The sequence below is a fragment of the Daldinia childiae genome, assembly GCF_008694065.1.
Source record: "Daldinia childiae strain JS-1345 chromosome Unknown Scaffold20, whole genome shotgun sequence".
Classification (NCBI taxonomy): Eukaryota; Fungi; Ascomycota; class Sordariomycetes; order Xylariales; family Hypoxylaceae; genus Daldinia; species Daldinia childiae.
In genome coordinates, this window is record NW_022984661.1 from 35,669 (window position 1) to 49,534 (window position 13,866).

The 13,866-nt window shown below is 42.2% G+C and overlaps 2 protein-coding genes across 2 annotated transcripts; one reads left to right on the forward strand and one right to left on the reverse strand.

The window, feature by feature from the left end:
• Positions 1-2,323: 2,323 nt before the first annotated feature.
• GL218_09428 (Endothelin-converting enzyme 2) lies at positions 2,324-4,493 on the forward strand (the record flags this gene model as incomplete). The annotated part of the gene is made up of 6 exons (XM_033586261.1): positions 2,324-2,362; positions 2,416-2,697; positions 2,746-2,967; positions 3,035-3,310; positions 3,372-3,626; positions 3,687-4,493. The coding sequence occupies 6 exons, from the start codon at positions 2,324-2,326 to the stop codon at positions 4,491-4,493; spliced, it is 1,881 nt and encodes a 626-aa protein (XP_033437716.1).
• A 6,146-nt stretch (positions 4,494-10,639) lies between these two features.
• GL218_09429 (uncharacterized protein) lies at positions 10,640-13,105 on the reverse strand (the record flags this gene model as incomplete). The annotated part of the gene is made up of 1 exon (XM_033586262.1): positions 10,640-13,105. The coding sequence occupies one exon, from the start codon at positions 13,103-13,105 to the stop codon at positions 10,640-10,642; it is 2,466 nt and encodes an 821-aa protein (XP_033437715.1).
• Positions 13,106-13,866: the final 761 nt, after the last annotated feature.

The window sequence follows — 13,866 nt, forward strand, 5'->3', positions numbered from 1 at the left end:
TTATTAATTAATTATAAAATTATAAAAAATGTTAAAAAAAAATATATTATATTTTAAAAAAATGATAAAATAAAGTTTAATTTTATTTTAAAATAATATTATTATAATATATTAATTAATTATAAAATTAAAAGGTATTTATTTATAAATAAAATTTAAAAGGATATATCTTTTAAAATATATTAGATAATATTATATATATTTTTAAGTTTATAATATTATTAATATATATTAATTTATTATAAGATTATGTTTAAAATAAAATAAAGATATTATATTTAATCTATTTAAAATATTAAAATATAAATATTTAAATATTTTCCTTTATATTATAATTAATTGCAATAATAATTTTAATAATATTTAAAATAATATATAATTATATATTATAAAATAAAATTTAAATATATTAATAATTTTAATATATAAAATAATAATATTATATAAAATAATATTAATATATAAAATAATAATAATATAAGAAATAATCTTAAATAATAAAATTATATAATTAATTATAATATTATTATTTAATAAAATGATTTTATAAATAAAATTATTTTTATATATATAATAATTTTTATATATATAATGATTTTAATATATATAATAATTTTAATATATATAATAATTTTAATATATATAACAGTTTTAATATATAAAACAATTTTAATATATAAAACAATTTTAATATATGAAACGGTTTTGATATATAAAACAATTTTAATATATGGAATAATTTTAATATATAAAACAGGGCAAGTTAATTCCTTTATTATCGTTAAGCGGAATGGTTTTATTAAGTATAATAATTTTAGGTTTACGAAATGATTCCCTATACCCCCGGACCTCCCCTATAGTACCTAAGCTAATAGTAAAGAGACTCATAAACAGTTCTACAAACAGTTCCATGCTCAAATCAATTTCCTTACAGCAAAATATATTGATAAGTAAACGAACAAATTCTTTTTTTACCTCCAGCGAGCATGAATAGACTATATAAGATGGATTGTACACTTAATAACCTGCTGCGCATCTATGATATGTGGGACGACTGAAAAAACCCCACCAGAATAGTTGATCTATACTAGTAATAGTCTATCTAGGACCACATAGTTGCTGACGAATATTTAGGATAATAATAGACACACAGGTAAGCCTTTTAAAATTAGTAGACTTACCATGAGTAGAATGACCATCCTATAAGATTGAGTTGCGATTTAGTTCCTGGCAATGCCAAGTCCTGCTAAACTGTTCAAGAGTTAGGTGACGTGAGATAATGCCTAGATTGTTGCCCTTGTCTACCTTGACCGTGAACAACATGAAATGAGAAAGGAAGAAACCCTACAAAAACAACTAAACACCGAAGTTAATCCCGAGGCTTATAGACCGAGAGTAACTGTCCCCCTCACCTACACGTTAGAGGCTTCGGACTAATAATCTAATTCTAATATCCAAGCTTGATACTATCTTTGATAGAGATTCGCGGATGAGCCTCATTAGAGAATACTATCTGGACCAATGCTGCGGTTTAATGGGTCTTAGGCATAACCTTTCAGCCCAGAAGCATTGAGTGCTTTTACAGTGCCCCCCAACATCCCTATTATCATAAGATATGTATAATCCAGTAACATCGCGACTTGGCGGCCAGTTTAGGTAATGCTTATAACCTTGCCAAATCTCTATAGGTGAACCTTGGATTGCACTACCCTGTGTGTCGCTACTTGCTGCAGTAACATAGTCTATCTTTTCAGCTTGCAGATCAGTATCTCAGTTCCCTTGGTTATAATGCAATGGCTGGCTATCCTCTAAGGCTTCAAGGTCGATTGAGCCCCCCTGATGGCGTCATCTTGTTTATATGGCACTCTGACGGAGTATAGAGTCCTGGTGCTTAAGATATATAAAACACCAATTCATAGTTCCACAGTCATGTCTAAGCTGTACCTCATCGCTTGATCTCTTTTCAACACACAATTTCCTTGTGTTTTTTCACTTGACTTTTTCCTTTTCCGTTTCTCTTTTCTTTTTCTCCTTCCTTCAGTATGCTTTACACGAATTCCTCAGTCTGCCTTTCACAATCTTGCATTCAGGCATCGGCGGCCATATACTCCCATCTTGATTCTAACTTCCAGAATATTGATCCTTGTACAAATTTCCCAAAGCGTATGTGTTGATTGGTCCTCTAATAACTGGCATATATGAGATTTATTGTTAACAATGGTGGGTAGTTGTTTGTGGCGGCCTTCAGGAGCGTAATGTGATTCCAGCATGGGAACAGGTTTTGGGAGAGATAACTACCCTAAAGGAGACAAACCAAATTTTTATGAAAAATGTCTTGGAGGCGCCCTCTGATCCCTCTTGGGTATGTGTTCTTGGTGGTGTCATTATCCTTTAGGTAATTAATTGGCCTTCTAGATTTCACGTGGGTCCGTTGACGAGAAGAATTTCGAGAAACTCGTCACCGGCTACAATGCCTGCATGAACGAAACTGCGATTGCCGGAAGAGGTGTCCAACCACTGGTAACCTTCCTTGGGAACATTACTGAAAGTTTCCCGGTCATGCCGGATGAGCATAAAAATGCCAGTCGTTTCGATGCTGCCGATCACGAAGCATTCAGCAACCTCTACCTCTACTTCGTCCAGCACTCTATATTCCCCTTCTTGACTATAGACGTCGATTCTGATCCTGAAGATGTAGTATGTGTTCTATTTTTGGTACTTTGAGGAATTGTGCTAACCTTGTAGGAAACTCATATCCCAATTATAGCACCCACAGGTGCCCTTCTTCCAAGCGAGATTTATGAGAATCAAGAAACCCGATCATTATATCAGAAGGTGATCGCGGAAGTATTTGAGAATGTGCTACCTACGAACGAGTTAAGGGTAAAAGCAGGTGAGTTGGCTCGGGGTATAGTCCAGCTCGAGCGGCAGCTTGCTTCCAACACGCCTACATTAAGTGATGGTACAGTAAGTATAAACTTCATGTGAAATATTGAGAAAATAGTAGAGATTTTATGGTGCTAACTAATATTAGGGTCCAATTCCAGCCACGACTTTGGATAATGCTACAAAGCTGGCACCCGAGTTTGACTTCGCCTCGGTATTCAAGGAGATAAGCCCATCTCCTATAGACAGAATATCTTACAATTTTCCGGAATACTCGACCTGGCTATCCCAAGCTCTAGCGAATACCACCAAACCTGTCATCCAGGCTTATTTTATGTGGAAGGCGATCGTAAAGTACGAGCCAGCAATCGATGGGCCTGAACTGGAACCTCTAAGGCAATTCCCAAACACCATCTCTGGAGAGGTATGGACTATCTCGGTTTATAGCTATGTACTTTATATAGGATTTCTAATTTTATGTATAGAAACCTTATATCCCCGAAAGATGGCGAACCTGCGTTACCGATGCCGACTCGAAGATGGCGTGGCTGATTAGCAAGCCATACGTGGAAGCCAAGTATACGGAGGCGATCAAGAAGACCCTTGAGGAGATGACAACAAGGATCCAGAATCGCCTCGCCAGCAATATTGACCATATCGAATGGATGACGGATGAAGTAAAGGCTATAGCGAAGCACAAGGTCCAGGTCATTACCCCGAAGCTCGGCTATCCAACTCAGGTGAGTTTAAAACTGGATTACCAGCCCACCTCTAGGTATTTATGCTAACGATCACGACAGTCGCCTAATCTCGACGATTCCAAATCGTTGAATGATTACTACGCTGCTTTCGATGTATCAGACTCTTATTTTGATAACACTCTCTCGTATTCAAAGTGGTTATCGAAGTCGACTGCTTCGCTCTTTGGGAAGAAGAGAGAAAAGGGCGCCTGGCCAGCCGTAGCCGGTTCTGCTTTGACGATCAACGCTTTCTATTTACCACAAGAGAACTCTATCATCATTACTGCTGGCACGCTACAGCAGCTGCTCCTAGACCCGGAGCTTCCTGCGTACATGAATTACGGAGCTCTTGGCCTGGTTATCGGACACGAGTTCACGCACTCCCTTGATAGTAACGGGCGGATGTATGATGAGCAGGGCGCATTCCGCGACTGGTGGGACGAGAAAAGCGAAGCAGCATTCGATAAGCGTGCAGAGTGTCTCGTGGAGCAATACGGGTCTAGCAACGTAACACTGAGCGACGGCACGCAGATCCCTGTCAATGGTACACAGACGCTTGGAGAGAATATCGCGGACACCGGGGGCATCAACACGGCGTACGACGCGTGGCTTGACAAGCGGTGCGAGGACCCGGCATCCGATTTCGATTTGCCCGGGCTATTGGAGCATTTTACTCGTGAGCAGCTCTTCTACGTGTCCGCAGCTCAGTTCTTCTGTGACAAATCGGAGGACGCAGGCAAGAGATTATATATTTCTGATGTTCACTCACCCCCTGATGTTCGGATCCAGAATATGATGGATAACTCGGATGGTTTTAGGAAGGCTTTCGACTGCCCTGTCAAGGAGCCTACGTGTGTGATTTATTAGATAATGGGTTGTCCTTAATATTATAGTTCACTTCTTTAACTAATTATAGACTTGATTTGATGGATTATATTTCGTTTGTGTGCTATTGTTGTAATTTGTGAGAATGCTTTTCATTTCAAACAGCTCTAGCCCGTTAAGCCCATGATACTCGAGTACCGTCTAACACCCCCCCCCCCCCCCCCCCCTTTTTTTTTTTTAATAAATATATTCATTTAATACCAAGGTTAGGTACCTAACCTATACGCACTTAATCTAACCCCTATTCCCTGGTCCGAAAATGTAGAAACTTCACAACACTGCTCTATGTGTTATACATTACTCCTCATTCCTTGCTGAAGCGGATGGAGTTATGGATAACTGTTGCAGTGCCCACATTGATGAGCCCCTGCGACGATTGGGATTAGGTTCAGTCTGAAATCCTGCATAACTGGACTCGTGAAGACCACGGATAATACCTATGGCCAGGTCTGGGTTTGAAAGGTCGACGAGTGACCACTTAGCACCTCTCCAAAGCTTCAAGACAACCCATACTAATGCGAATATAGCAACCTAGTAGTTCCATGTCAGATATTGTTACCCTTATAGGTATCTATGGGGGCGTACAAGAAGATATGACGACAAAAAGGGCTCAACATAGAACCCGTTCCATAGAGCAGCTCCATCAAGTACTAAAAGAATGAGTAAACATCCGGCTAAACCTACATATGCCGTAACCGGTTGCCCGTTACTTATATATGGGTAATCGTTATCATCCCTGTCGCTGAAGCGCTGGACACGCGACACATTTCGTTCAACAAGTTCGCTATGGTGTCTACTAATACTAGTAAATATATGTTAGACTCTTCCAAGGCTTCTTTGATGTGCGTTTATGTTTTACCAGTGATAGTATCGAATGAATGCCCAACACTCACAGGCCCAAGCGATTAGCACTCCGACAGAGCCCATCTCGGCAAGAATGTTGATGAACTAAACCGGGTAAGTAGAGTTTCATAGGCTACAAGAATGTAGGGCCTCACAGCGCCGATTTCTCTCTTTTGAGATCCGTTATCTCCTATTTGGCTTTTTTGACTTGACTCCGTCTGTTGCTGATCTGGGTAAAGAAGTTGTAGAAACGGTACCCAAATGAAAGCGATCGCAGATACAGTCATTGCCCGGATTGGAACTCTGTAGCTGTTGGTACGACCAAGCCATGCAAGAATATTCAAGTACCAAGGCACGTCTGAACCGCCATCTATCTGATTAGTTAAACCAAATAGTGTTCTAGATGCTACGTAAAGGTTTGTGTTGGCACACGACAACGCGGTGAATATAAGGAACGCGTTGAAGGCGCTCGCTATGTTCGCATTACCGCGAACTTTTGCGACGAGAACGAATGCCGACTGAACTGTCTCGCAGCTATCGTAATCCAGCCAACCGACTCGAGGCAGCCGACAATCATTGGGATCGACGCTCAGAGATACCAGAATCCCGCTAAGTGTATACGAAATACACGCGAAAACCGAGATCCATTTCGACGGAAACCGAACGGTTTCCCCAATATTACTGGCTTGGTTGCGCTTATGGGCTGAGGCATTGGTAGGACGAGCTTCGAGTGCGGCGGCTGCTGGAACTTCGACGCCAACATAAGCGAATGTTGCGGTAGATAGACATATGCTGAATTGAAATTTAGTTTCTGGATGTCTAAATGTGGCAAAAACTTACTTACCATAGAGCAGGAAACCAACTTTTCGCTGCGGTATGATCGAACGTGGTTGGATGCGCCCAGCCTAGTGGTTTGGTAAATATCTAACGTATCTTCCGGTGAGTTGGACTAAGTAAATATAACTCACTATGCTTCTCCTCGGGGTTTTCGGGGTTCTTAGTAGCTGAATACTACCGTTAATAGGAATTATGGTCAACATGTTGGTTCGACGGTACCGTACCGAATACAAGCGTTGCAATGGCAATAATGGCCAAGAAGGATAACTTGATGATGGCAGTAACAACCTCGAACCATCCATATACCTATAGAGGGGATTGTTAGAGAGCTTCCGCTGCTGAATGGTTTCGATAAACCTCGAAGTACTTACATGAATTCCAAAACAATTAAGGACTATTAAGGCCACGGGCACAAGTAAATATAAAACTCCGGCATCTAGCCCAGTCTGTATATCAGTAGTCCAATAGTGAACCTCCTCTGCGGCATATGCTATCAATGCAGCGAAGGATACTGAATATGTGAACCTGTGATTTGTTAGTGATCTTGTATGACACGATTTAATTTCTATGGCGAACCAATATGCAACACCCACGGCAATTCCTAGCTCAGAATCGACAAACTCGCGTACGAAGACGGACATGGCACCGGGAACCGGCCAGATACAAAGAAGTTCGGTAATACACTGCGTAACTAGCCATGATAGTATTCCAAGTAACAAAAAGGAGATGATAACGGCCAGGAAACCGCCTAGCTCCAAGATCTGTCCGCCGCGCCAGTAGAGTCCTGTCCCCAGAGTGGCATTGACGGAGATCATCTATCCTTATTAGCTACTACGTAAATATTTGACAGCAATCAAAGTTCCACTCACAAACACATGGATAGGGAGCAGCCTCCTGTGTGTCACTCTTCCCTTCTTTGTATTAGCCCGAATCGGAGACAGTGTTTCTGTATGATATGCTTGGGAGTTTGGATGGCGAGTCTTATTGTTGCTTGGAATAGAGACTGCCTTAGTGTCGTTACCAGAGCCGTATTCTAGTGGAAGATCCGAATTCTCGGGCGAATCCCGTAGCATATGAGACCGGCCTCGTGTGGCCTCGGTCGCCATTATTGGTTTGCTGGCCCGATTTCTATGGTTATTACAAGTCTAAACATACCGATTCATTATGGGGACTTGAGTAATGTTAAGACTCAGAAATTCCGGCGAATTGGTTGCGGGCTTGCAAGGCTCTGAGGATGCTGGTTTCCGTAGTACATGTATGCACCGCCGCCACCATTCGCGCACCCTTCGCCTGCTTCTATTGTACTACGCTTCGCCTACTTTGGCGAGATTTATTTGGTTAGCTGTTACCATTGCTGACTGCGCCGTAGCGCTAGTTGACCGAGCCTTGAGTTCTATCAGCTGAGGCATTTTTGAGTACAATTGACAATAATTCTAAGCTCCCTGCGCGAGGGTTCGACTTATATCTTCTGTAATTCTTATAGGACAAGCGCGACTTTCTTGGGCTCCATGGGTATCTTGGCGTCAATAAGAACCATGAAGAAATATGTCAATGGTAGTTGATTATCCTGCAACTATCTAACTCCTCATTATTAAAATCTAGTAAAAGGGGCCCCTTATCTAGACTTGATACACGGTGGCTGCAGTACAGAGCTGCCATTGGCCTTCTAAAAGTTTAGATCGGTCGTATCAATCCTTCCTATCCTAGGAGGTACTTTGGGCGTATTAATAGATGGCCATAGATTGGGGTCGCCTCATCTCACCCTGTTTCCTATTTCTCAAGTCACAGTGATCTGAGTAAATACGCCTACCAAATTCTTTCTATAAACCCCAATCTCTACTTCATACTCGAAACTAGACTGTCAGCATGTCAGTAACCCAAAATACTAATACACGATACCTTAAGGAGGACAGTCTACTTAGACTTCTTCAACGACTTTTCCCGGGTCAGGCTGATTTCAATATTCGAGTTAGTGTCGGTCATGTAACACAGGGATTTTGGAGCATGGGCTGACTGACGTAGCTGAGAGATGACCAGTGGTGTTTTACCGTACCTAGTGTAGTCAGCGAGGTGAGTTCTCTCTTATATGCCTTAGGTAGCTATCTAAGGCATAATATCCCACAACGCTCATAAGACTAACATATTTTTAGAGTGACATCAAGTAAGCAAACACATGCATCATCTGACATACTCTGAGAAATTAAGAGGTATCTAATAAAATCAGCGGGGCGAGAGATAATTAAGTTATACATACCGATGCTATGTCCGAGTGTGGCGTATATTGGCGGGCTGTTTGGCGGTGTAATGTTGTATCGGGTATCCCGTGTCCCTGGCGTAGAACATCAATTACCCAACATAGGTAGCTGAAGGGTCCACGAATTAAAAATGTTACATACATTACTATCTACCTTGCCAAAACATACTAGGGAAATATATATATCAAAGCGTATACTAGTCGGACTAGCATACTAGCTTTAGGAGACTCGCTTTACTATTATACCAAAATGTCTCATATTAGCAAGTGCTTCGTCGATCAAGTTGTGGCTCCCATTAGGCTCATAGAAGTGTTACCTCAAAATCAATGCAATGAAGAGCAGTCTACTCGTCAACTATCTACGGCACAGGAGATCGAAGATTATCTAAACCAGAGTAAGCCAAGTCATTTACATCGTCACTTGTATGTCTTAATAAAGGAATAATCCGGGTTATCACTGAAATTTTCCAGGTCTATATGCCAAAGGACGTCGTGGAGCTCTCTGCAAATAACTAGGGGGTTGCTGGAGCTTTTCGTATCTAAACACGGTATAAGCGACTCATTCTGGGATCTACCATCATGTTTCTACTACCGGAACGACGACGTGGAAGTAAACTCCTGTCTTCCTGTTACTGTAAATAGGAAGAGCTCTTCAATTGGTAGGCGTTTGACTCGACGAATTATTTTGATAGAACTATAGCTAACTGGATATAAGAGATCTATTACACGATTCGTTATCCCGAGCTGAAACCCAATGGTGGAAATTGGGTTATTCGTCAAAGTGGCCTTTATTATCGATTCGACGCATCTACTAACCAGAGTGCATCGATCTTATTTAACCCAACGCCAAACTCGGCAGCCCATCAGAAGATAGAAAACATCTTACTTGGCACAAATTGCGGCTCGAGAAATTTTCCAATTCCATGGTCTATCCATGAAATACTGTTTTTAATATATTTCCCAGCATGGAGAGAGTATCTCGCTTTCTTAGAGCGAAAACTGCTTCCCGAAGTAAGTCTATCATATATAACGCACCTAAACCATGATGGTTACTTTAACCCTTTGGTGAACATAGACAAGCACTACGTTTTCGACTTTTATAGACGAGCCACTGCGTGTAGGATACGACAATCTTAGCGCTTTGGCAAGCCTTGATAGCCAATTCCTCCAAGTAACTACCCTCTTGTCTCATAGTGAAGATGTCCTGAAGGAGCTTTCTTCCATATTCATCCAGGAAGGCTTAAAGAGCATAGTGCCAGAGACAATAGATGCGCTTGATAATTATCGCCGTCGATCTGTGGCTCATTGTCGTGTTGCGAACCTTTTACAGCAACGAGCCCAGACTACTGCACAACTCCTAGCTAATACTTTATCATTCCGAGACCAGATCCTTGCCAAGCAACAGAACGGCAACATGCTGCAACTGAATAAGTCAGCTGTTTTCCTCACCACGCTGACTCTTCTTTACCTTCCAGCTTCCTTCGTGGCCGTGAGTATGAAACTAATCTAATTTGTTCCGCGATATCGTGCAATCACTAATTATCACTAGACTTTTTTCGGTATGAACTTCTTTGATTTAGACTCGGACTCAAAACGAATCATCAGTACTCCTATGATATGGATATATATACTATCCTCTATCCTGCTAACAATCATTACCTTCTTGGTTTACCATTGGGTACTGCATCATGATAATGTTGTTGTGAAGAGAATGTCGCCGAAGGTTCATGTGGGAGACTGGAGAGCATTGGCACGCCGTGCTCTGACGATAAAAGGGGACTCGACAAAGAAGATTGAAAAGCTACCTGTGTAAATACGTGATAGTTGCTGTTTATGTTACATCAATTGTATATCATTAAAGATATATTATTAATTAAACTGTGACTTTCTCAACATATTTAAAACATCTCATTATGGAGGTACACCACTTATATATTTAGCTAAGTATCTTTTAAAATACGAACCCAGATAAACACAGACCTCTAGGTTATATTCCTTCACCGTTACAGACAACACGGCTCTTGAACTACGTTTGAATAGATTCTCTAGATCATGTCTACACTATTCATCTGTTGTCGATGTATCTTATTGTTTTTGTGAAGATTTAACTCATTTGGCCTAATAGTCTCGGCCTTAGGATTGATGCCCTAATTACGAGGTTGAGGGGTAGCAGCAAAGAAACCCTTCGTTATTTCTACTCGAGGACAAACGTATCTCTGCCCCACCCAAATGCCCTATGAAGCCTCCTCCCATGTCTCCTCGCAGTCGTAAATGGTATCTTCCCCCGAGGATGCGGCTCATGAAATTGGATTCTACTCTGGTCACCTTCTAGTTTTTGGAACTGCCAGACGGATCCATATAGTTTCTCGGCCGTGAATAAGCCGGAAGATGTCATGGCGTGTAGGAAGTCGTTCCATAAGACCTCGCCAGGCGAAGACATTTTAGCCGGGTTAAAAAAGAGTGTCCGAAATACCTTAAGAGAGCGGGCGTTGACAGCGATGGAAATTGGTTCAGGTTTTGGGTCTTCATCTATGACGGTAGTTGGCCCCGTGGCGGTATTAGAAGATAATTCTCTCGTCTTGGTCTTGGTCTTCAGTGTCAGCGTTTTAGGTTTGTTGCTGGTAATTCTGGCTGGTTCTCCAATATAGATGGTAGAGAGGGGTTTATACAGATCAGCAATGTTTGGATCCAGGACTGGTTCTCGGCCTGGTGCTTTCGTTATGGATGGTGGGGGGTCAACCCAGTTTGGTGTACGTTGAATCATACGTGGTTGGCATAGAGTGCGATGGACAGCCGTACACTTTAGACTCTCACATTTTTTATTTACTACTAGGTCAATGGCTGCCCAACACTGGTCGAGATGTTGCTCAGCTTGCTGCAATTCCTCTATGTTCTGCCTAGTCCGGCGCTTCTCATATGGGTAGGCAAATCTTCTATCAGAAGGGTTACCGATCTGGGCGACCTGGACGAGGTTGCTATCTCGAAGTGCTTCCATGATCATGCCCCATGATTTAGTACGCTCCTTAAATTCACTTTCGATGTCATCTGACCGATCGACTAAAGCTGTTTCAAAGCTCCTTGCCCACGGTTGATACAGGTCGAGCTGGCTTATGCAATGCGAAAGGATGGCTAGGTCACCGATAATGCCAGTAATCTTCTGGGACACTAGCTCCTGCGCGCGTGGTTCTGTTTCAAGCAGCCTTCCCAGCTCGTCGACGATCAGCGGTAGGCGAGCAAGAAAGAGATCCTGGCCGTCCTCCCATAGCGTACTGAAAATCCAGAGGAGCTGGCGCTCAATGGCGCTCATCTTTACGCCAGTCTTCTGGTACGTAAGAATCTTGGTCGAGGTAGAGTTTGGTGGTGGATCGCGGGTAAAGTACTTGCGCCACGGGGGTGAAGCAACAACGCCATCCCGTAGCCCACCCTGGGGGCCTTTCGCTGCCTGGTTTAAATAATGACGGAATTTGAGTATAGCGTTCATCAATTCCTCAGGTAAGTCTTTAGTAGGTGATATGACGGCCGCATATTTGATCTGTAGTAGCTTTAGTGCTTGAGCCTGTTGATACAGCTCCGAAAAGACCTCAAGTTGTAAGTAGGACTCGAAAATAACTGTGCCATAGACGCGAGCCCAGAACGTCTTTTGGTGAACTTTCCGGAAGATGGGGTGTTCATCCCCAAAAGTATCCCTTAATAGCTCTTGCCGATGTTCCTTAGTCTCAATGAGCTGCTCAAGAAAATATGCTGGATCTTCTCGTATGGCCCATAGATGGTCCTCAGCTGCGGATAGTCTGGCGCCAAGGACTGACTCAATTCGGTTAAGATCTAGCCTGGCAGGTAGTCGATAAGGCATCTCTGCTGCCATCACCGCCAAAGAATCAAAGCCATTCGTTTCCTTTCCTGTCTTCAAATGCGGCTCAGATTGAACGGGAAATGTATCTGCTATGAGATTATCCGCTAGAATCTCGTGCAGTATATATTGGCAGCAAGTAACCAGAAACTTCATAATCTTCTCTTGGGCCTCAAGAATGAGCAAGCCCTCGCCAGGGAGGAATTGCTTTTGAGTATGCATCCAGTCGAAGGCGTCGGGGTGCTCGCTCCACTCCCAGAGCTTACCGTATTCACTAGCATTAGTAGCGCCGTGAAGGGTCATAGTATGCTCGTTTAGGAATATAGCCCTTATATTCTTAGATACTAAGCCTAGGTGCATTGCTTCGACGTCGGCAGCAGCGAATTCTGGCGGCGAGTTACGTCCTCGCGCGTTCAGTAGTAGGAGAAGGGTTTTCGGCTTCAGAAGATCTTCCTGATTGATTTGAGGCAATAGATAGCAGTCCCTAAACCTTTCTCCAGATGTGCCTACATGAGATCTACCGGTCCGCCAGAAAGCATCAAAGTCAGGGCGATGTGTTACTGCCATGTCTGGCCATGCATCCAACAAAATCTTCTGCTTCTGCTGCCTCGTTTTCTTATTCCAGCGCTTCTGAATGGTTGCCTCGTGGCGGACAAGAATATCGTGTAAGTTGCCATAGCTGCTGAAAATATTATTTGATCTCTCCTGAGCCTCCCGACGAACTTCTGTCGGTGATGCGATGAGTATTAATGGGTCGAACCGCTTTATGAAAGCATTTGGATCAGACCGGTCAAGGTCTCCTTCAGACGCCATATTTAATCTTGGTAAGGTCGTTACTAGAATAGGGGTCTTAAATCTTATATTTGGCAATTATGTCTCGTAATTACCAGAGAGCGTTTGCATTGAATCAGATTGGGTACCTTAGGTAATTAATGAAGGTCATTGCTCCACTATAAATACCTACCTAGGTACCTAAGGTATGGATCCCGTAGCTACAGTGACTCCCGTCAGGCACTGATTCTACCTCTCAATGATTCAGGCAGTTAGGTACTGCACCTAGGTATTGATTTACCAAAGCTATGACCATCATTTAAGCCCTAAAAGGCTGATTTTATATAGCATTAATCCAGTGGCGGCGTAAGCTAATATGATGATGTATCCTCCATTTTCATCTTTCTTATTTTCTCCACCGAAAATCATAGAAGTAACCTTATCCCTATAGCCAATTTCAGGGAGTTCTTTGATTTCTCGAGGCTTTTCTCTGTCTCCGAGATGAGGTAGAGGTAATTCGATCAGTAGCATTGTGCTGTTACCACTCTTAGACGCCAGAGCAAAGAGCCGCGAGTTCTGCTTGTCTATTAAGAGTTTTCTGATGAAATAATTCCTGAGAGTTAAATCACTATTAGGTATTGGATTTCTACCACCAAAATTTCGGATGCGTAATTGATTTTCATAGAGCACGACTGCGAATGTTTGTTCGTCATTTATTGCGGTAATGGTTGTGAAAAGGCGGCCCCAGTTACCACTATCGACATCCTGTAGCTACCTGTTAGTTACTTGAATGTTGGTCTTTT